General features: G+C 42.1%; 1 protein-coding gene across 2 annotated transcripts in view; it reads left to right on the top strand.

Moving 5' to 3' along the window:
- LOC308323114 (ecto-NOX disulfide-thiol exchanger 2-like) overlaps positions 1 to 25,310 on the top strand; it is a 144,864-nt gene that overhangs the window by 84,680 nt on the left and 34,874 nt on the right. For both annotated transcript variants that reach the window (XM_080774736.1, XM_080774737.1), the window contains one exon: positions 9,904 to 10,029. In XM_080774736.1, coding sequence (XP_080630862.1) covers positions 9,904 to 10,029 — 126 coding nt within the window. The remainder of the gene's footprint in view (positions 1 to 9,903; positions 10,030 to 25,310) is intronic.

The following is a 25,310-nucleotide window of genomic DNA, read 5'->3' as shown; positions in this document are numbered from 1 at the left end:
GTAGTGAATCAATTATTCTCTGTTCTCAGTGTTCTGTCTTGTAATGCTCCAGAGAACTGATGGAGAACACAGAGTGAATCAAACATATCTTTGATGCTGTGTGGATGGTTGGTGTATTGGCAGAAGATGGTAATAATACACTGTTTTAATAAATTGTGTGATGTGGGAGGTCGCTGGTTATGGTTGGGGTTCATGCAATAATGCATGACATTTAGATTGATTTGATTGGATTGTCTTGTGTTCTACTTGACTTCTGTTTAAAACGGACACAAACTGAATTGAAGTCTATTACAATTGAACCTACGTTGTGATGCGAAAACAGAGACCAGTATATACCACTCAAAATAACTTTGTTTAATTGATAAGGTTACACTGTATGACTTTAATATTTTAATACTTTAGAAAACTGAAAGTACTGCAGTTTCTCTGTCCATTTGTCCATCTATTCATCTACCCATCTTCAGGCGTAGATGCATTGAATGTGTGACTAAGGGCCGATTCATACTCCTATTTTACCGCTGTTTCGGCGCTGTAGTGCCGAAATGATTTCGGCTCGTCAGAAATTTTCAGAAGCACCGAAGAGCCGACTTTAGGACGATACCCGCCCCCCCCCCCCCCCCCCCCCGAACCTCAAATGACGTATGAATCGGCCCTTACTCTTTTGTACTACAGTAAATGCGTTTTGTTGCATAGTGATTGCATGTTGAACAGACACACTGACACAAGGCTGGACATTGACCAGGACGAGTGTGGATAATGTTTTTGTCTGAAAAAATAAATGAAAGATGACCAAACTCTCATAGAGAGCACGGAGACTGAGCTTAATCAGTCTCTCAGCCGAAACACTTTTCTCTCAGCCTCCGCCTTTTCAGACGGAGGCTGTTGTTGGATGTTTTGTTTATACAGAATTTTGGCTTTCTTATTCCTAAAGAAATGCTACTTGTATCCAAAGTCTGTATGGCTTTAGTGTATTGTAAATTGTAGCACTTTTAGTTTATCTCTCCTCGGCTTCATAAGGCGACATTTGTTCCCTGTGCGCGTTTCATGATTTACTGCACCACTGAATCGAATGGTTCTCATAAACGCAGCTAGTTAGTTCATACAGAGCCTCTCTGGAAGAAAAGACTTCCAGGAATTCATTTGAAACACCTTGAGATTATTAATGGGTTTTGGGGGTTGCCAGTCTTGTGTGTACACGTCCTAGCGTGTACACACGTGTGTACACGTCCTAGCGCATTTTCATTTATATCAACCGAGAGAAACATATTCAGATTTTAATTTTTTTTAGTTGGCCTCCAAGGCCACCATACTCTTCGCACATCCGCGGTGCCGTTCACTTCCCTGTTTACCACTGCAGAACGAATCCCTCGTATTTCCTAATCTCGGTAATCTCCGTAACGAGAGCAAGGTAAGCAAGCAGTTTTTCCGGAACGGAAGGGGGGGGGCATATCATCCCGGCGCTGATTGTGTTAACCCTATTATTGCATTTGACGCTATTGACGTAATGAATTAAAAAATCCCCCACTACCCTTGACATAATTTAAACGTAAAATGATTTACAGATTTACAAGCTCACAGCGTGGCACACATTATGAGCTTGTAGATTTGCAATTTTTGAATGGACAATGCTAAAATCTAGAATGAGTCCGATGCTTTCCCAGTTTTAAAATAAGATCTGGTTGCAAAAGGGCTGAAGTGGCCCTTTAACTACGGTGGGAGGCTGGTGATAACACATTTTGGATTGACGTTGTCAGGCTCTCAGTGAGCATTGTATGAAGGTACAATACATCACGTTCTTTTTATTCCCATAGACTTTTCTAATATCACGTAAAATAAGAACTGTGTTCCAAAAATAAACAAATGATCCCGGCGGTTTTACTTATATGGATATGAAGCATCAACTGACTAATGTTACTGCCGCCAACTATTTCGTTGGAACAGACTATCAAATATGACTGACTGACTATCGTAAATGATACAGGGCCACCTCCCCGACAATATCGAGACATTTTGTTTATTTTTGGACCGCAATGCTTATATGAGATGATTTTTAAGAAGACCCAATGTTATTCTTCATAGAGAAAAAAACGTCCGCGACCCAGGGGATGAGCAAATGATGTCAGGACTTCTGTGCTCTATTGTTTTGGACAGAGAAGGGACATCAGTTGCACTGTGTTCATTAAGGATTCTTCCCCACTCAAACAAAGCCTATAGCATTCCTCAGCCAGCAGCCACTCCTGCTACATCATTAGGATCAATGGGCCGATCGATTCCCTCCTGAGACCTAATCACTTATAGATTAATCATGCCACTCTTAGCTGTCAATAGTGCCTGGTTCTGGATGTGTTCGTCAATAGTGATTAATTGTAGAGGGCAAAGAGGTTTTGTGTGCTGCACCTCAAGAGCAGAGGGCCAAGTTCATCAAGCATCTCATCACACAGGTTGTTTTGTAAAGTTTGAAATTCTTCCCAATAGAGAGTTATACTGTATGTTGGGATCTTTCTTTCTCTCTTATCCCCTTGCATCCTCCCTCGTTCCTATTCTGTGTTATCAGTGCAATCTGTCTTTGTCGGTCACCGAGTGACGTCGAGTGTGATAAGAAGGGGCAATGCCCTGCTCCTTGTCCTGTCCAGTAATGGATGCTTCTCCCCCTGACAAACACACACAACATGCTGTTGCTGTGTGTTTACTCTTAGAAGATGGCTCCCCGTAAGGGAATTGAAATCTGTTTATCCGAGTCTGTTTATGAAAAGCGGCCGATCAGCCTGGCGAGTCCTCGGTATGTACACGTTCAGACACATATTCTGCTGTCCTCTGAGTGTCGTGATTATTTAACGTTAACTTTCCTTTATTTTTCTATCCCTCTCCCACGTTGCCTCTTCAAAGGCTCTGCAACGGCGTCATTCAAATGGAAACAGTTGTCAGTCATATCAAGGGGGATTTACTGTAAATGGCTTCTCAGCCATTCATCTGCAATGAAAGCGAAAGCTAAGTCTGACTTTGCACTGGAGCCCAGTTTAATCATGCCACTGTTTTCAATAGAGGCACCCATGGCATTCAGTCGTTTGATACGACTCATTTAACGAATGGTAATTGGGTATTTAGCTCGAGTCACTAAATAAAGACTTGCAAAGTTCACAACAGAGCAGTTCTAATGTGTTGGTTCATGTAGGCATTATTATTATTCAATCAGTCCAGACCGAGATGACTTGTTTAATCGCCTCCGGTGGCTGCACATCTCTCTTGAGTCGGCTTCTAAGTAAATATGGTCTAGAAAGACCTCAGGTAGAATATTTGCTGCTCTTTAGAGGTAATTGCTTATACTGTGCATCTGTTACATGACGGATACTTTTCTCCTTGTTCGGTTCCGCTTCATTTTGGGTGCCGCGTTAACCTAATCTAAAATGCAAATTAAGAATTAATTTACATATTTTTGTCAGGTGTGATATTTTGTCATGCAGTGACATCACATGAATAAATGTCAAATGTGTGCAACCACTCTTCTTGACAGCTCCACAGTCTGGCCGCTGAAACCCACTCACTAATGTGGAACCGTGATATTTGTCAGTGTTTAATTGTCAGGTTACCGGATTGAAAGGAACACACGGAGACAGGAGTTGACTGGATCTCAGTGACAGTGAAGTGTGATGAGATGGACCTGCACTCCATTAGCTGCTTTCTGTAATCTATCGTTTTTATAGTTTTTGGGATCTTCCTGACCGAGCATGCTGCTGAATTGAAGCAGAAATGTGGTCTGTCCTGTGAGACCGGTGTCCTCGGGTCTCTCCTGTTGTCTCTCTGTGCTGGGTCTCTAATCCCTGCTGTCTTTGTTGTTCCTGGTCCTAAATGAGATGTGGTGTTGGGGAACACTCTGGGCGTATCATAATTAACAGATCAAAGCAGCAGAGAGAAGGCCAGTCATACATCATTAAATCCATGTGTGGATACACATTGCATGCCAGCCTTCCTGAATCGGAGGTGTGACAGTGTGACTGTGATGACACAACAGTGTCAGCGTTTGACAGCAGTTGTCAGTAGATACTATATATGTACAGCTATATCCTACAGATTTATTTTGAATACTTTACATGAAATGCACTGACAGTGTTACAAATCACAGACATAGAAGTTCATTTTCCTCCACCGAGCAACAAAAATGTTGTTTTACCGGTTGAGTACCGGACCGGTATGCTAATGTTGTGTAACGGTTGTAACCAACTCAAAACGCAATTTCCCGCTTTTTTATAGCCTACACAAATGGACCGTGCGTGTATTTGGTTGTGTGTGCATGGGTTCACTTAAAGCTTGCTCTAAGTCCATGTATATATATATTGTACACAATCAGTCCTATTCCTTTATTATGAAGTATTTTCAGAGGGAAAGGTATGAAAACCAGGTATTCTGATGCTACATAGAATGGTCGGTCCCCCTGGCCTGTCTAGGTCACCCACTAGAGAATCCTCACTATTCATGTGCATATGCATAGTTGACTTATTTGCTAGTGTCTCACTCTGTTTGCATGCAGTGTTGTTCTCACTTGAGCTGATTACTATTTACTATGTTGTGATACGGAGCAGATGTATATGGACTTGTTGCTATTGGTGTATACTGGTGTAAGGATTCTGTTATGAGCCATGCATATGACATTATGACAAACCTGCCACAGCCTGTAGAAAATGATGGTTATGAAGATTTCAGACAAATATGATCAGAGCCTAGACTATACCAGTCATTTTCTTCCCCTTTGGTTGGAGCACATGAAGCTTTACATTTACAATCTGTAAGTTTTATGTCTTGCCTGACATAGGCAATTAAGAGGCTATTGGAATGCACACCAATGCACTCCAACCACTGCAAATCTGCTAGTTATCTTGTATTATCATACTCTGCTGTACAGATTGGTCAAAATAATGTTTTATTCATTAAAGTGAGTCCCGGATTGTAACTTTAATTAATTGTGCCCCATCTGCCTATTCAGCGATTTCCTATTCAGTGGAGACATTATATTATTCGCTAATTACAGGTTTAGGCAGCTCATACATGTGGAGCTATGCATATCCACCAATAATAGGATTGTATTCATTCTCAAAAGTTCTCTGTTCCAAGTTCAGTCAGGGCCTGAGGGGCGTTGAGCCAATGTGTTTCTGCTCTTTCCACCCTCTCATCTTTCTGCATCTGTCTTCTTCTTTCACGTCCTTTTCATCCATCTGTTTTTCTCTCCCTCTCCTCTCTAACCCTCTCTATTAGATCTCTCTTGAGGCTGTAATAGCCCTGTAGGTAGCTGTTGAAAGAAGCCCGTTCTGCCTTAAACTAAATAGCCCACAGCTTCTCCCTGCCTGCCTGCCGGTACAGGCTTACAATGACTTAATTTCCCCATTGGCCTGGCATTGTGAGAGAGTTTGGGGTAACTAAAGGTCAATCTGGGCACAATATTGGTTATTCTTGGTCTATGTGGTCCCCCGATTATTTATTTTTCTTACTGTTAAATATGGCTCATGAGTCAAACGTGTTTTCAGTAGAATATTGTTGATACTGTACATCCACATCAGAATTGTTACATCTGCCGTGATGGTATCAGCTCACAGCACATGAGAATCTTGGACCAATTTAAGCAAACTGGAGCCAGCAGCTAAAATGTAATCATCTTTCTTTCTTTTACAGAGAATTTCCATTAGCATTGATCTTTATACTCTGAGCTCCTCTGATCTTAGTATAAACAATTAAATCTTTCATTGCCATCAGCTCTTTCCCATCCAGTGCAGACTGTTGGCTCAGAAAGTGGTGTAAAGTTCTATAATCTGTGTTCTCACTGTTACAAATAAAACCATCACTATCATTAAAAATGTGTGTGTGTGTGTGTGTGTGTGTGTGTGTGTGTGTGTGTGTGTGTGTGTGTGTGTGTGTGTGTGTGTGTGTGTGTGTGTGTGTGTGTGTGTGTGTGTGTGTGTGTGTGTGTGTGTGTGTGTGTGTGTGTGTGTGTGTGTGTGTGTGTGGCATGCACAGATAGACACTAGGGGTGCTAGAGCACCCCCTAGTGTCTGTCTTTCCCTCTGGACAGCAATGTGCCCTTTTGTGAAAAAAAAGAGAGAGAATATGTTTTTTGTATTGTTTTTTGTAAACTTACCCCGCCTGTCTAAAACCGTGAAGCTTTCAAAATTAATTATACGTGAAAATCATCCAAACATTGATTAGTGTCTTCTCATATCAGTTATCATAAGGTTGACGTTTGCAGTGTTATTCTCATTTGTAACATCCTCTTTAATCACTAATAGACCCCTTTTCACAGCATCCATTTTGATGGCTTAATGAAATAACATTTATTATGGGTGGTGTTACTATGTGTCTGCATGGACAGCTTCTGTACAGTTAAATTCATGCTCAGTGTGTACTCTAAATGAAACACACCTACAGTAGAATTTATGTTAATTCTACTGTAGGTGTGTTTCATTTAGGTTACACACTAACCTAGCATTAGCACACTAATCTAGCATTAGGTGTGACCTATTGGCACACTAACCTATGCCTCCGTCCTCTCTTGAGAAACCCTATGACATTCTATAGAAAACATCTTCGGGCTAATCGGTTATCAGCTGTAATAACCCACGTCTGTTCAGAGCGCCACAGCTCGATAGACCACTCAAATTCAAACCAGCCTCTGTGATTATGTTACTTTACCAGCTGTGAGCTCATTCTAAAGAGGAGGTATTTCCAACACAGCAGCTTGAACAAAAATCCATTATGACATAGAGCTCACCACCTCTAAACTCTGCTTGTTAAACCATTGGCGTGATCTTAGATTAGACGTATTGCTCACGCAGCAAATATCTTTCCCCACAAATGTGTCCATATTGCTTCGTCCACATTTCACCAGCTTCCCCATGTCGTCTGGTTCAAAGCCATAATGTGTTGAAATATGCAAGTTAACATTTGATATAGAGATTCAGCCAGGGTGCCTGGACCACCATGCCGGCCTCAATAGCAATCTTTAATGAAAAGAAAACTAATAACAGTGTGGCCAGTCTTTCCCAAATATGGATTGATGGCAGGAGGATGGTGGATCTGAGATTATCAGTTCACAAAATGAGAGAGAATTCACACAATAATATTCACTGCCTTGACCTATTGGCAGTGTGCACAAGAACCGGTCCAGTATTTTGCTAGATTTAGCCGCAGACACAGACTCTTTTAAACAGCTCAACCCCATGGTATTGTGGTAATGCGGTTATTGTCTCAGCTCTACAACGCACAATACTTAATAATAATGCAGTGAATATCAAAAGTGGATATCAATGTTATTGTAGTATCTGCACAGAAGCCTATAAGCTTGTGGTCAAATAATGAAAAATGTTTGTGCTCTACTTGGAGACCGAAACACTGGCTGCTGTCACACGTCGGCAAATCAGCACCGGATGAAGGGATCTCATGGATTTCTCAGCTGGTGTTGTGTCTGGCTGCTGTGTTTGTTTTGACAGATAGTTGACATGGCTGCTCTGGAGGTGGAAACCCCTGCAGTAAACTGATGGTGTGTGTCCCGGATGGCCTCGTAACCTGAACATTACCTCTCAAAGAGCTGGTTAGGTCACACAAAGACCTCGTAACCTGAACAGTACCTCTCAAAGAGCTGGTTTAGAAGTCCATGTATTTTGGCCCAACTTCACCTAGACTGTATTACCTTAATAAACATGGTCATGAATACTTTTTGCTTCCAGTCACTAGTTTAAAGTCTCATTTCTAATGTCATAATATTCTTTTTGGAAAATTATGGTCCCATGTATAAAAAAAATGACCATAAAGTCGTGCATGTTCTGAGGGGCGTGGCTACCGTTACAGTCTATGAACGGGATTCCCCACCCACTCGAGTCAAAATAAAAACCAACGAAGAAGAAGGGGGGAAGTCCCGCCTCGTTGTCTGGGCCAGCCAATGGGCCAGCTGGGCCTGGGCCCGGATCTTGAAAGATGGCTGCCTGCACACATAGAGACATATTTTTTACAGTCTATGGTTAGGTCACACAAAGACCTTGTAACCTGAACAGTACCTCTCAAAGAGCTGGTTAGGTCACACATAGACCTCGTAACCTGAACAGTACCTCTCAAAGAGCTGGTTAGGTCACACAAAGCGCAGAGTGCATCCCATTAGCACAGTTACTGCAGTAAAATAGTCAGAATCAGAATCAGAAGCCTGTATTGCCATGAAATGTAAACATGTTAGGAATTTGGTTTGGTGGACAGCAGAGTGCAGTTACAACATTAGGACAAGTGCAAAACAGGACAAGACAGTGCAAAAACAACATGAATAGTGAATAAATATAAAGTGCAGAGAGTTCAAGTGTTCAGGTCGGTTCAGAGCACAAGTCGGTCTTGTAAACTTGTCCCCCTGAGTGCCTCCCCAGTGTCTGCCAAGTGCCTCCCCAGTGTCTGCCCAGTGCCTCCCCAGTACCTCCCCAGTGTCCCCCTGAGTGCCTCCCCAGTGTCCCCCTGAGTGCCTCCCCAGTGCTCCCCTGAGTGCCTCCCCAGTGCCTCCCCAGTATTTCCCCAGTGGCTGCAGTTTCTCCCCAGTGGCTCCCCAGTGTCTCCCCAGTGCCTCCCCCAATGCCTCCCCAGTGTCCACCCCAATGCCTCCCCAGTGTCTCCAATAGCAATACAAGAGCAATACTACAAATTAATCTTAATTTATTAATCTAATTAATTGATCCAATTAATTAATCAAAAATGTCAGCACGCCAGAAGGTCCCCCGTGCCCAGCACCATGACAAAGCTTTTTCCTGCAGGAAACACTGTATACTGTACAGTTAATATGTTCGTGTATGTTTGTGTGTGTGTTAGGTTGCGCACAGGTGGTGAAAAACAACCATGCTATTTTCGTGCTCATACCCAGGCACCCAGCTACCCAGGCAGCCACACACATAGCTCTGTAAGGGAGTGGTTGCACCACTCAAAAAATGGTAGCAGGAACATCTTTAGTTGTAGGTTGTCCTACAAAACAAAAACGAATCGCTGTAGCACACCACTCTATATAGAGAGGCACATTTCCAGGTGCCTCCCAACTCTAGGAATGTCAACACGCACGCACGCACACACACAGCAGAGTGTCTTACTGATGTTTTGAGGTGTGTAGTGGCCTCATCATCCTTATTAACTGTGGCGTGTGTGTGTTTGTGGTGTTTTGATGTGGGGAGGTGAGAGGGAGGGCAGCTTGGCTCAGCCAGACACTCACAGTCTCACAGCAATTTACATGTCTGTTAGAGGGAGAGGGTCAACCAGAGGAGCCAATTACAGAGCATCAACATTGTGAAATCCAATGTGGAGCTGTGAGAGGGAGCATTCGTGTGGACTTTAATGGGGGTTCTTAATGGGGTTGCTTTACTTTGGCTGTGTTTTCCATATTGATATTCTGGGCCAGAATCGTGTGTGTGTGTGTGTGTGTGTGTGTGTGTGTGTGTGTGTGTGTGTGTGTGTGTGTGTGTGTGTGCGTGTGTGTGTGTGTGTGTGTGTGTGTGTGTGTGTGTGTGTGTGTGTGTGTGTGTGTGTGTGTGTGTGTGTGTGGCTTATTGTGTGTCAGGAGACTGTCAGTACAGGTCAAAGGTCAGTGAGACAGCAAGTGTCCCGAGGCCATGCTGATTAACCTCTCAGCAGAAGTTTAGAAAGCAGCAGTCTGTTGTTGAATATAGTCACAATGACCTCCCCTCTTCCACTGGGATTCTTTGGCACAACACTTCTGAGTAACTCAAACGAGTTGCTCAGAAGAGGGTCCCAGCTACGGGGTGGCGTATGTCGCTGTACCCAAAACATGTATTACCTCCTGTTTCCCTTGCTTACTGTAAATCATTCTGGATTAAGAGTGTCTGTTAAATGCCTAAATTGTAATCATGACTCTTTCTCTCTATTTCTCCTTTCTTCCTCCAGAAGGGATCCATAACATCACCATGGACCCCATGACGATGCCCATATCAGATCCGGGTGCCTGGGCTACAGCCATGAACAACCTGGGCATGGCTCCCATGAACATGAATGGACAGCCTCTCATGCCAGGTATGTACCACATGAACCTAGAACTTAACCTGAACTCATGCTTTTGTTAAACCAGTGGTTCTCAACCTGTGTGTGGGGACCCCCAGGTGGTTCCCCGGATGATTTTGTGATGGTCCCCAGAAGACCTATTCAGGAAGGGGACCCCTTTTGGGGTTCTTGTTGCCATACACAGTATACAGTATATAGTAACATAACATTTCAGTCCTAAATTGGTTAAGTAAGGACTTTTCGATCTTTTAATACTTTAAAAAAGAACAAAAATCACACCTGTGTGAACTTGAGTGTTGCAACTTCTTGTGGGGTTTCGACTCTTCTGAATTTACAGTGTAAACAAAGACTTAAGGCTGCAGCATACTCGGAACTACATACTGTACATGCAACATACTGCAGAAATTAATTTCCGGTGAGGTAATAGCAAATTGATGTCATTGCAGAGAAAGCAAACAAACAAAGTTCATTTGCGCAGTTCTTGCACCTCCCAAGATATTCTAACTAACCAAACGTTACTACGGAGACACCAATGTGAACATTGTGTGCCTTATTCTTATGTCACATCTAACTGCTTCTCCACGAATGCAACAGCCATATCTCTGTCCCGTACCACTTTAAGACCTCAGGCTGTCTACTCTGATGTGGAAGGAAGACTCCTAACTTACCACCATGATGATGCTTAAAATGTATGAAGTTATTCCATGCCCTGAGGGAGGGTCCTGAACATGCTTATGATGAGATGCTTCAGCTGTAAATAGCTCTAAATTTGTTATTTGACTGATTAATCTTTGAGCAAGGTTATCAAATTATTTTAGTACATCCTCCTCTTCCAGGTACCCCAGGGAAAGAATGCCTTTCCCTCCATATATGATGGGAATTACCTAGTAAATGGGGTTTGATCAGATGCCTAATGAGAGGCTTAAACACAGGTTAATTTGGATTACGTAGCAAACCTTCCTTCGGGGCTCCTCTAAATAAGAAATGATGGGGTAGGTTTAGCTAAAATAAAAAATATATATATTATGCTTGTGGAGTTAAAACGGAATTCTCTATTACTGTATATACCATAGTGCTCTCTTGGGGTGCAGTGCCCACTTTTCTCACAACTGTGTAAGACTGAAAGTGTAGTTACTAGTTATAAAATAATAGTTTGGGGAGGTCCAAGGCTCCAAGCCACATTTAGTTGTTGTAGTTTTCCTAGATGTACTGTAACCTCTGTCAATTGTTTTTTCAATTGTTAAATATTTACTGGGAACTGTTTGAGGGAGTGAGGATGTAGTCAACTTTAGGGTCCGGATGCAGTACATTTTTTGAACGCCCTTTTAAGGCCACTGAACATGAACAATTCATGGAGGGGGGCTCAGATCCTGTCCAGTTCAAACATATTTCTAGAATATTCAGCTAACCTTTTTATAGTCCAAATGAAAGCAGATATGTAGTTACCTGGGTCTGTAGAGAAAATTCGGGTCTGCATGAATAATGCGCTTTTGAATGGAGCCCTCCTTACTTTGACTCCAGGGACATTTTGCAGCTGCAAGAGGTTTAATCGCCAGACAGGAGAGTAACAGAGAAATTGCCAAACCTTGTTCTGAGTTCATGAAACTACCCCATTATCTGCTCAAACTGCTGCTTCCAGTTGGTTGTACAACAATGTAATCATTTTCGTAAACATCTGCCAATATTAGTAAAGTACTTCCGCTCTATGCAGTCAAATGCTTTTTCACTGTATAGTCAGTATAGTGGGTGTGTTTACTGGTCTTGACTGCCCACATAGCGTTGATAAGGCACCTAGTATTGTCAGAAGCGACTCTGTTACGAATAAACCAGTGGTGTATGACGGTGGACATCACTTCGCCCAAATGTAGACACGTGCATTTTTTTTTACTGTGCATACAATAAACTTTGATGAGTAGAAAGGGAGTACCACCACACATCAGTGAACACACAGGTCCGGTGCATCACAGGAGCAGGATACATCATCAGACAAAATGAATAAAGCACTGGACCGTCACAGACAATTAAATGCCTTTTATATTTACAAAGTAAACAAGTGGCTAAGGTTTCAATGCCAAAAGTGCATCTTCATCTGAGTCATGGCTCTGATGAAGATGCATTTGGCATCGAAACCTTAGTCACTTGTTTTCTCAGCACCTTGCAAATAAAAAGGCATTTACTTGTCCTTAACACTCTAAACTTTAATGGTTTGTACGTTTTGGATAGGATTTCCATATCCAGTGAGATCAAATATATTGCGTGTTACAGTAGCTTTAGCATTCAGTCTGTTTCTTATCGTTATGAACTATGGATATTATGCCATAGAGTGGGCCTTAATTCACCAATATTTCACCACTAATTACTTGCGCAAGCAGAGCACGCAAGTAATAATTTCGCCCGGTCTTCATTCACCGTGACAGCCAACCCGCCATTTGATGTGTATGCAAAAAAAAACAGCAAATCTGTGCCTGTTTTGCTGGGACCAGATTACATAAATGACCATATCATATAATTTAGAGCTAGTCATACGTATACTATATACATAATCAGTAACCACAGTATACTGCTAATCAACTTACAACTACATACTCTATATAGTATATGTATATACGTATGTCTTACGTCATCATTTAGAGCTAGTCGTATGTATACTATATACATAATCAGTCAAATAAAATAGCAAATTGTGCCTGATCTGCTGGGACCAGAGTACGTGGTGTGTATATGTATGACTAGCTCTCAATGATGACGTAATAAATATGGTCATTTATGTAATCTGGTCCCAGCAAACCAGGCACAAATCTGCTGTTTTATTTGCATACGCATCAAATGGCGGGTTGGCTGTCACGGTTTTTGGCGCAAAGTAACCACAGTATACCGCTAATCAACTTACAACTACATACTATAAATATTATTTAGTTTTTAGTCCATCTGGTCTAGGTTACTTTGCCGGATGGCGTTTTCCTAATTACCTCTGTTATTTAATAGCCCATAATCAGGCATCAAGGGACTCACACTGGTCTGTAATGTAGGAAGGCTTAGTCCATTTATAAATATAGTCCATTTATAAATAAGAATTTCCAATTATGGTAATGTGCATGAGGAAGTATGAAGGAAGTATAAAGGCCTGTGTACAATTCTCTAAAGGTGACTTGTTTCCCATGCCAGCAAATCTCTTTCCTGCAATAGGATTCAATCTCTATCCCCTGACCATATAAATCTTGCAATTTAAGTGCAGGAATTGTGTATCCTCAGCAAGACGCCAATTCTGTGCGTGCGCAACATACTACCTTTTGTTTGGTGTCCAGTATTTAGTTTCTCCAAGAAGGCAATTGAAAAAAGGAAGGCAATCGGCTCCCCTGCCTCACTGCCTCTGGGAACCCGACAAAACACATTACTGCATCTGCCTCTGTCCTCCATGTTACACAGTTTCTGTCAGATGCACAGAGAGCATCCAGCTTTGGCCTTAGGGGTGATGGTATTCCTGCTGGGCATTGCTGCCTGGCACACCTCCACCGGTGCCTTTCAAGCAGGTGTGCTGTGACGCCTCATTGAACACCTCTGTGGGCCTAAGCGGGTCTTCAGCTGGGGAACACAAATGTAAAATGACCACTTGCCATCTTCAGATGACTCTCATCAGATAAAAATCTACATGCCACTATGAGCACATCATGGATCAGGCAGCCATTCTCTCCGCGTGACTCTCGAATATCTGCAATAAGTGGTAGAGTGATTGAGTACATTGTCTTTGAGGTTGTCTTTGACTGCAGTGCAGTGTTTGCTGCTGCACTGCTTCTGGGGACTTGTAGGGTGATATTGTGGATTCTCATGTTTTGGCTGCGTCGGCCATTTGGAGTGACTGTATTGAAATGAACAGGCTGAGCTGAGTCAGCGACATGGAGTTCTGACTCTATTATCAGTCTGAGGACTGGAGAATCACACCCTCTCTCATTCACACACACACACACACACACACACACACACACACACACACACACACACACACACACACACACACACACACACACAAACTCACACAGACAGACAGACAGACACACACACACTCGCACATCCATAAGCTGGCAGACACAGGCTGATTAGACTGACATTTCTGACAAAAAAGAAAACTACCCAAGTTTATAAATGAAAAAGTTAATCAAAACTTTTTTCTGCTGAACTCTCCATGATAACCTCCCTTCTATGATGAATGCCTGGATAGTCACTCGCTCACGAAGTCTTCCCCTCTCTCTTGGATTCTTGCCTTGTCCTGAGTTGCTTGACAAAAAAGGGGTCCGCTGTAAAACTCAGCTTTAAGACCTGAGGCCTACAAATGCCATCTAAATCAGTAGTTTGCACACTTTCAAGATTTTTCAAAAATGTACAAAAACAAGTTCACAGTGTGGCACGCAATGATATGCTGTGAGCTTGTACATCTGCTATATTTGAATTGCCAACACAAACAAAATCTAAAATGACACAGATGCTTTCCCGGTTTTAATGGGTTTAGTCCATCTGGTCCGGGTACTTTGCTAGATGGCATTTTACTAATTACCCACTTTTTAATTGGCCTTAATCGGTCATCAAGGTACTTGCGCTGGTCTGTATCTACATAATGTCGGAAGGCCTAGTGCATTTATTGAAATGAACTGGCTGAGCTGAGTCTGCGAAATGCAGTTCTGACTCTCATCATTCACTTTCTGAGGACTAGAAGACACACACGCGCACACACACACACACACACACACACACACACACACACACACACACACACACACATACACACACACACACATACACACACACATCCATAAGCTGGCAGACAGGCTGATTTGACTGACAGTCGTTTGGTTTCCGCGAAGATGGCAATTAAGTCAGTGCCAAGATGCTAATCAAAATCTCAGAACTCTCCAAAGTTGCATCATAACACCTCCCTTCCATATCCAATCACTCACTCACTTCCTCTCTCTACCTTTCGGAGGGGCAGGTAAAGATAGCAGCGGCTGTGTGCATGTAAATGCAGGCTCTCCCTGCTTTAAATGGGGCAGATCTCTGGCTCCTGGCAACACTTCAGCTCTCACCCTCCATCTGGCTCGAACCGTGAACCCACCACTCACCAGCACTCTCTGACAACCACTGTAGGTTTTTTCATCACGTACCCCACTGGAAAAGATTTAGATAAGTATCCCAACTCCACGGGGAGTGAGTTCACAGTCACACCAAGGGTCAACATCACATGGGAGCAGCCACACTGAACAAACTTACTCCACTTAACAGACTCCATATTAACCCATTCTGACCTGAGATCAGATTCATACGAGGTTTCCACGGGACACACACTGGTCTGATTAACCCATTCTGACCTGAGATCAGATTCTAAAAATGTCAGTCGTTCTTCGAATTTTTCAAAAATAGTAGACCTACAAGCTCGTAGCGCGCCACTCGGTGGCGCGCTACGAGCTTGTAGATCTGCTATTTTTCAATAGCTAAAGCATAACATGATGCCAACACCAAAATGGGTGCCCGGTCAGAATGGGTTAAAACTATAGGCAGGGGTTCTCAACGTTTTTGGCTGGGGACCCCTGGAAATACTTTGGCCATGTCTCGCGACCACTGGTACTAGTACCACTAGTGGTATTTAAGCCCCCCTCTGGTGGTATTCAGAGGAGTCTCCCAAAAAAAAGACAAAATTTGAATGAAATATTTATATTACTACAGGTAGTTCTTCTGACCAACCAATTGGTTGAAATAGGGTCTCCAGGCGTGCTGAAATGAGCATGAAAGCACACCTAGCCGTTAATAGAAGATTTGAGAATAGATTAATCACATTAGAAATATCATCAGTTGTGCTGATTAGTGATTAGACAGAGTTTTGTCAGAGCAGCAGCATTATTGGCTTAGGAATGGAACAAAAAGGGCAGGTACTGTATGCACGTCTGTATTTTAACATCAGTTCTTATGTGATGGTACTTGGAGAGCCAGATATTTTCTGATGTGGTACTTACTGTAAGTATAAAAAGGTTGGGAACCGATGCTTTGGAGAATACTGAGCACCTCTCCATCCAGACCGATGTCATTCCACTGACGTTGGTTTAATCACATTAGTTTAATGGTTCAGAACCAAGAGTAGGGAGATGAATGAAAAAACGCTGAGGCTTCAGCTTTTTTTTTTTCTCTCCCTCCTTAGCGGACCAATTTTCTATAAGGTCTTGTACAAATCTTAGTTGAATTACAATTTGTCACACTCAAGCTTACATACACACGCACACACACACACACACACACACACACACACACACACACACACACACACACACACACACACATACACAATCCTGGCATATATTTAAAATGGGAAGAGTGCATGCCTTTCAACTAAGCAGAGAGAGAGAGAGCAAAAGGGATTTAGAGAGAGAAGACACATTGCAGAATAAAGCCTAATAGATGGTGAGTGGAATGGTGTGGCTGAACCTAATGTCATAGATGGAATAGATGGAGAGAAGGGAGCACTCGGTCCATATTTCAGATAAAGTGTTTGTGGAGGTGGGTGAGATTTTCCTCTTGAATTTCACTGTGTATATTTCCGGAGCTCTCTTCCAGAGAGCGACTTCTATACAGTGCTCACAGATAAACACAGATATATTCACAAATGATAAACGTATACAGCACACACATAAGGAAATACACAGAGTATACACATAAAGGCCAATATAAGTATATACACAATTTATACATGAGTATATAGAAATACACACATACTGTAAATTACTGTAACCCAGCCCAAAAACATCATTGGGCTGGCCATTTCACGCCGATCGATCCAGCAGAACCAGAGATTAGCTGTACACAGATGGATGGACACAGACGGATAGACAGCGGCGAATAGACAGAGACAAATATCAGTCCGGTTTAGTCCTCCATTATGGGACCACTGTTAAATCAAGTCAGCTGATCATGTAAAGTCCGTCTTTCATACGATCGTGCAGTAACGTTACACACGACCATTCCTATGCTTTTGTCATGTCGACTGAAGTCCAAATACAATTAAACAAACCACACAATCGAGATGTTTGGTTACAAGAATAAAAAACACAGCCTGGAAAACAGTGGAGATGTTTGGTAACATCATCTAATGTGTGCAAAAGAGATGTACCTCACATGCCAGTGTGGTGAGGCTAGACAAGCGACAAATTACAAACATAATGTGCGTGTAAACTGTAAAGGCTGTTGATCTGGTGGGTGCCAAAGAACAGTTGAAGTCTCCCTAGGGCTAATGCATCTTCATTAAAGCAGTTAGGTGGTGGCAGCAGTTGCAGGAGGGAGGAGTAGAAAGCACGGGTGGAGGTAGAAAAGGGTAGTTGGAGAGAGAGAGAGAGAGAGAGAGAGAGAGAGAGAAGAGCAGGGTGAAGAGGACAGCTGTGTCCCCTCCTCATCCATCACCTGGAAAAACAGCTGGTTACTCCCTCTGTCTCTCTCCTGCAACCTTTCTCCCTCTGTCTATGCATCCTTCATTCCTCTCTCCTTTCTATCTCTACATCCTCCCTCCCCTTTCCTCATCAGTACAAATTAACCAAGATCTTCATTAAGGTCTAATTAGGTCTGAGTCAGCAACTGTAATTTCTAGACAGATTAGAACACACACTGTTCATCTGTGGTTCTCAGGGCTCAGCTTTAGTCACTGAAATGCCAGCAGTACAGAGAGAAAAGGTCCTAACAATGATATCTCTCTCTCTCTCTCTCTCTCTCTCTCTCTCTCTCTCTCTCTCTCTCTCTCTCTCTCTCTCTCTCACACACACTCGATGGAACTCGTTTAGAATTCACATTTTTAGGTGTTTAGCTGACTCTCATCCAGCCATTCAATGCAGAGTGGTTCTCTTAAACCCCTTTATTGAGAACGGGCTGCTAAGAAAACTGGCACAGGGGTCAACCATAATGGAGTGCAGACAGTAGATGACGAAGAAATGACCCAGTGTTCATTGAATATTTATGTGCTTTCCTAAAAAGAAAAGTGCTAGCTAAGCAGGAACACTTTAACTTTTTTTCTTCTTTTTTGTTTGAGCAAGCTCAGGTGCAAGCACATGAAGGTACTTTAGGAAAGAATTGTCTACTTCTTGCCACGTCGGAGAGCTTATTGTAACTTTGGAAGGCCAGCAGGGGAGGAGATTGGCAGAAAATGTATTAAGTACATGGTCGAAAAGTAGTTTTTATATTCTGGGAGCTAATATACAGTGTGTGAACTTCCCTCCCACTTCTAAATGTATATTTTAATTCAGCACCTGTGTTTATTTTGGGGTGGAGGTGCATGCTTCCCTCTGGCCACCGTTTCTAGCGGCTGAACAATAATGTAGAGTGGAAAAAGAAGGGGGCCTAGTGTCGAGCCCAGAGGGACGTTCGGGTGGCGCAGAGGTAAAGGACCTGTCAACAACCACGGAGTCTAAGGTTTCAAATCTTTGTCGTTACACATAATCATACAGGGGCTCTGGGAGGTCCCTGTCAACAGGGGCTGTTGAACTAAACTTAAGGAATAGGACGGACATCGTCCCGTGAGGGCCAGTATAGTACAGCACTGGCAACACATAAATGTGTGGGGAGGAATGAATTGGCTTATATAAATGACTCATAGTTGATATCTGAAATGAACGCAATTCAAGTGAAAGCATTTCTGAATTTCTCAAAGCCTTCTTGAAACCTATTGTCTATGCCTGTTGTATGGAATGTGTAAAATAACTTTTTTTGTCCAGAGCCATTTAGAACAGTGCCGCAGTTTGCTTAAAATTCTTTATCAACTTTAAAATGTACATGAATATTTCCATGTGCTATCTAACGCATTTTTTCAAATTTCTTGTATCAGGTGTAAGCAAATAAAGGTTGGAAAGGACCTCCGAGAACATTGTAAGCGTGTGGCTCCTCCTGGCCCCTTTGGGGACTCTGGGAGCTTGTTTTTTGACATTTTGGAGGTCTATACAGCAGGCATAATCAAATCAGGTGTGAGCACATGCAGGTAGGAGAGAATGGCTCCTCCTGGCTGTGTTGGCACGCTTCACTGTGACTTTGGAGGGCCAGAAAGGGGGGAAGGGGGAGAGTGGTGGAGCGAAGGACACCTGGTAGCAGTGTGTTATCTGTTCATGAGTCCCATGTGTCCTTTTGAGCCTCATTCATTTCCCTCAAAGAGCTCAGCTCTCCTGCACTGCTTGGATAAGAAAGCCTAGAATGTGTAATATGTAGCCCCATGGCCAAGTGGGTCAGAGCTGCACTGTCCACAGACAGACAGCTGGATAAACAGACCACTGTGAACGGAGATCCTGGAAGTCCACAGTCTCCACTAGAGCCTCCGTTAAATATCTGATGATGGCATGTCTATAGATGGACTGAATGAAGGTTACATGGTGTCTGTAGATGTGAATGAAGATTACATGAAGTTACATGTCTATAGAAGCACTGAATGAAGGAACGTACTTTCATAATGATATTGGATGATGAAAATGACCTTTACCAGGCCAGAGATAAATGTGGAAATATTCAGAAGGTTTGTAAATCAGTTGACCTTTGAATAAAGAATGACGCTGATTACAAATGTCTCTTATTACATTACATGGCTCCCCGGGGCATCATTTTCAGCTTGCCCAATGAGAACACGGGAGTAGAGAGGAGCCTGTATAATTTGACCAAAGACGCTGGCAAATTTTGGATCATGTTAATTGCACTATATGTCACAAGCTGACGGCAGCAGGAACCAGAGCGAACATCTGGTTTCTACATCTCCCATCTGACAGACAGACTGTGAGAGACGAGGGGAATTTCCCTGTTCCAGAGCACTGGCTGTGTCTTTCCTTTCCTTCACTCTGGCAGATGAAAGCTGTGGACTGGAGCCTCGATGTTCTCTCAGAGTAGAAACCTCCCAGGAACCCATTTATAATATCTGACACTCGACTCACCAAGCGCTGTCAGATCTTCATCTTTCACCATTATATACTGTACTTGGGATCGGGAAGCTATACCTGTAGGTGCTGTGGATGCTGTGCATGTTAAATGTACACCATGCCTGTATTCATCTGCAGTATAATTGGAATGTGGAAACCTATTAAAAAAAAGCCTCAAACACAAAGCTTACCATTCTATGGGCAATCTCATTAGTGACCTGCAAATTTAAATCGATATCTGTTGAATTATCTCTGGTAATTGTGCGTTCTCACCTTGTGAAGTTTGTCCTTGAAAGCTAGGCTATGTACTTTACTTTGCCAGAAAATACAAAGTAGTGATGGCATCCTCAGAACAACAAAGTCCTCTGTAATTGGCTCTCTAAAGGTGAAAGATGTCTCTGATCATACTAATGATGGCATAGACTTGTTGGTTCCAGTTCTCATCTTTGGATTCTGCCTTGTAGTGGTCTATTGAGACAAAGCTCATTATCAGATGAAGGAAGTTGTGTTTTTTTCAACACTACGTGGAAGTATGTTGTAATTGCCATTCAGGACCTCTGTGCTCTCAGCCCACTGAAAGCATATCATCATCACCATCGGGTGGAAACCTCATGTGTTACTTTTCAGGATTCAAATAATAAAAAAATTAAAACTTTTGATACTTTGATTTTAAGTGAAATGCACTAATAAGGGAGGAAGGGCATCTTTGAAAAACAAAGAAAAGGTCCCGACACTCTTTATTAGTTATTTTCTAATAAAGAGAAACATTTTGGCAAGTGCCTGACAAGTATGTTCCATTGCCCTACGCACCTGTTACTAGCCTTCTGAGGTGTGCATCGGCCTTTTGCTAAAAAGTGGAATGCACTAAATTATATGTTGTATGGTCCACAGTGACAATAAACTTATTTTATCTTTTGTATAACACTGTAGTAAGAACTATGATCAAGTAGGGCATTGATTTACAAAAATAAATATATAAAGGAGATAAGTTTGTGCCCGGCAGCAACGGTATTCATGTTACTGGGCTAGCCAGTTAGAAAGGAGTTCTCATTCTGACACTCTGGATGGATCAACATTAACTAATACATGAGGCGACAGACAGTGAGTCCTGTGCTGTAAGCATTTCCCCCACGCTACTGTATACGCCTTACTGCTGACTGCTCACGAGCTGGTACTGTGTGTGTGTGTGTGTGTGTGTGTGTGTGTGTGTGTGTGTGTGTGTGCGTGCGTGCTTTCAGAGAGATGTCTGGCAGAAAATGCTGCAGTATTAATGGGGCTTGCTGAAATGGGAGTTTCTGACAGTAAGAGATTCCTGCGTTATCTGCAGCTAGATATATGAGATGATGGGATAGAATTGTTAAAAAAGTGATATTTGAAAGTTGAAATCCAGGTAGGGAGATCATGTCAGGTGAAGAAAAGGGGCAAATCACAGTTTTGGGCATTCTGTTGCAATCGACTTATCTCATATCTTTAATCTGAAATAGGCTTTAAAGATTCATGTTGATTTGAATGACAGTGCAAGACGGGAGAGGGAGAGGGCTCTATGACTGGGCACTGTATCCATTACTTTTTGCCTTTTTTGCACAATTTCATAAATATCAATATTGCATTTCTTATCACTCAATTTAGTAGTCGGCATAAGATGTATGCCTGCATATCACATAGACCAGTGGTTCTCAAACGTTTTAATTTCAAGGACCCTCAGTTTGGTATGCATTAGGCCACAGACCCCATAACTCATAAATGGGCAACTGGGTTCCGGGTGACGGATGCAGCCCCCACTTTCACTTAATGTGCTGTGCAGTTTAATATCAGAATATAGATTTAATATTATTCGACTGTTGCAATTCCAAACATGCAAACATAACCCGACTTAATTACTTTAGTCTAGATTAGTAGCTTAATGACTAGTATTAAAATTGTATTGTCTTTTTATGTCTACAATTTTGTATTTAAGTTCATAAAGTTAATAAAGTATAACTTTATGCATTTGGAAATAAATTAATTCACTTTTCAGAATTACTATTCAAAACTAGCAGTTTTGAGCTTTTAGATTTCTTTGAAATAGCTATTTTTGCTACTTTTAGTAGGTCATTAATTTACGATAAATGTTAAAATACGTAAATAGATAAGAGGTTTCTGAGTCATTCATGTGGTTCCCACCTGTCATTAATTTAGCTGGGGAACCCTGCTTGGAGAACTAGAGACATACAGTAGACTACACCAATGGCAGGTTGGTTTGGCAAGAAATAAATAAATGTGATAAATTATGTAGACATAAAAAAAAAGGCCAATTGGACGGGTTCTCTGGCATCTGTGTGTGCACATGCCTGCCTTTTGATTGATGTGCAGCTCTGAATGTAATTGCCTTGAACAAACCTCCAAGAAACAGATTGGCCAGTGTAGTAGAGAAGAGAAAGCCTGAGAAAGTGTCAAAATGCACGTGAGATGATGCTAGCACGTCTACATCATTAACGGAGGAACCACTTTGAACAGTGGTGGAAAGTAACTAAGTGTTACTCAGGTACTTTACTTAAGTACAATGTTGAGGTACTTTGGTGTAAAAAAGTATTCCCAATGTTCAATACTTTTACTTACTTGTCAAATACGTAAAATAAATAAATAAGAACAATTTATAAATAGTTATACAATTGGCCAATACTTTAACTTCTACTCCACTACAATTATTTGAAAACTTTTGTTACTAGTTACTTAGTATATTTGGATTTTAGCGAACGAAGTGATTGCGAACGAAGTGAGCACTAACTATAGAAGCTGGCCAAAACTGTCTGTCTGTGTGTCTGTGTATCACGCTGTAATACCACCCACCCGCCACCAGGGGGCAACTGAAATTGGAACGATACAGAGAAGAAATTGGAACTTACAGAGGTGTGTGTGTGTGTGTGTGTGTGTGTGTGTGTGTCAGACTGCCACAACAGCTTCATTCACTTCCCGCGTTTACGCGTCTTACTTGTTATTACAAAACATACATTAACCACTTTCTTTTTCTTTTTTTTAAGCAAACGGGACATTCTGCATAATGTGTACATTTGGTACTTTGAGTATATTTTGATGCCAATAATTTTGTACTTTTACTCAAGTAAATTTTGACTACCAGACTTTTACTTGTAACGTAGTGTTTCTACATTGTAGTATTAATACGTTTACTTGTAGTAAATAAATGTAGTACTTTGTCCACCACTGCTTTTGAAGACGGTGTTGTGGGATTATTTGCTTCCTGTAGGAGGAGGAAGAGGAGACGGGTCAGGGTTGTGTTTTGTTGTCTTGTGTGGGAGGACAGCTTCACTTTTGATGTGTTTTTCTGAAGTGGGTCCTTCATGATCTCTCTGCGTCTCTGAGGAGATTCTCATTCTCACCTCTTGACTTGAAAACATCTCTGTTTACTTCTCTAATACCCAAACTCCTGTTTACTTACAGTACGACACGCAGTGAGCTGGTTCCCATTAACCTCTGTCAGCCTGGCTGGTGTCCCTATTTCAGGAAAAGCACTGTCAAAAGCCTTTCAAAAACAACATCTCTATAAGCTCACAGCGCATCGTATCATGACACTTTGAGACCTTGTAGATCTGCTATTATCTCAGCGCACCAAACATACTGTAAAATGACTTGTCTTGTAGTTCTACTAGATCTCTTCTCCACTAGCTCCTCCCTAACATTTTAGTATAGTTTCTATTTGTTGACAGATTGTCAGTATATAGTCCTATAGTTTTAGTCACCACAGCTTAGTTTTTATTTAGTATTTATGTAGTTATGTATTTATGTCATCAGTGAAAAAAGGTAGTTCACGACCACCACTGCTGCTGGGGATAATACATGGCTTCTTCCATTGAGGCTCCGTCGCTGAAAGTAGAGACGGCGTCCTTTGAAGAAGTAAATAATCTTTGTCATTACGCACAGCTCTGCTACATGGCCTCCAGCTCTCAGGATAAACACACATGCATGAGTACACACACATAATATATACAGTATACATAGATGCACTGTATGTCACACATTCATGCAGGTCACATCCGCACGCATGCACGAACGTACGCACACACATTCAGATGACACACCAGGGTGAGTATGAGCAGTGCTGCAGTGAAATTGCACCAGCCATGCCCTGATGCAACCAAATCTTTTTTCCCCTTCAAAACGTTAGAATTTTATTGTACCCCCCGGTACAATAAAATACAGCCCTGATATCAGATGTAATATGAATTTCCAAGAAGAATTCTACAGTATGTGAGTGGATATTTTCCACAGGGGGGGCAGTGGTTTTCAACTTATTGTGAACAAGGGACCACCACCCTGACTTAGAATTAACCTGGGGACCACTGTTGTGTTGGTGGGGTTATGGGCTAAGATTTTAGTGCTTTTGTAACACTTTCTATGCATCCCGTATATACACTGTTTCTCAACCAATATGACTACTAATAATTTCCTAATAATAATATTGACTCAACCAGACAATCCGGTGCACTTCCCCCTTTTGAGATTCAAACTCCCTTTTTCCGTTGAATTTCTTGGACTTCTGATTGGACTGAAACCGTGACCAAATGTAGGTTTCTATTTAGGGGTCATAGATATGTCATAGATCACTGACATCAAAGGCTGACGACATGAAGGCTGAGATGAGATCCTAATATCCATATTTCTCGATGACCTTCAATAATTAACAAAAATACTTGTTTCATCATAGTTTTTCTTTCCAAAGTGCGCGCGCGCGCACACACACACACACACACACACACACACACACACACACACACACACACACACACACACACACACACACACACACAGGTGACCTCACACATGTTCTGTGCAAAGTGATTGGCATTCAGGAGGGTTCACTGCAGCTCCCCTCGGATCCAACTTGTTTCCTCTTCTCCTTATCTCTCCAATCTATGTCCCTGTCCTTCATCTCAGCGGGCAGGGAGAAATCTTCCATCGCCCTGGCAACAAGGGTCTTTCTTATCACCTACTTTAGTCTCACAAAAAAACTTTGACACAGCTTAGTATCTATCACCATATACTATTTCCACGATGTTGTATCAATTATGTCACCACCATTTATTTCACGGGCGCAGGTTCAACAGGTAATACGTACTGTGCTTTTCCAGCCTGCAGTCTAAATTAGTGGTTGTCAATAAAACCTCTGCATCATGTACGTTTTCATTTTGGGCTTCCAACAGCATTGTTATTTTTTGGGGGGTGGGGGGGGTTAATTATTTAAAGCTTGTTAAATAGGCATGCTGTTTGGCGGATGATTTATTCATGAGAAGCTGTGTATTCAGTTGTTTCTGGGTTGCTTGTGTGTCACTGGTGTTGACATACAGTATAATGCAATGCCGGTTTAACTGTAAGTTACAGCTG

This window comes from Protomyctophum bolini, assembly GCF_963924005.1.
Source record: "Protomyctophum bolini genome assembly, chromosome: 10".
Taxonomy (NCBI): Eukaryota; Metazoa; Chordata; class Actinopteri; order Myctophiformes; family Myctophidae; genus Protomyctophum; species Protomyctophum bolini.
The sequence above is the reverse complement of the archived record's forward strand: the minus strand, read 5'-3'. Positions and strand labels throughout refer to the sequence as shown.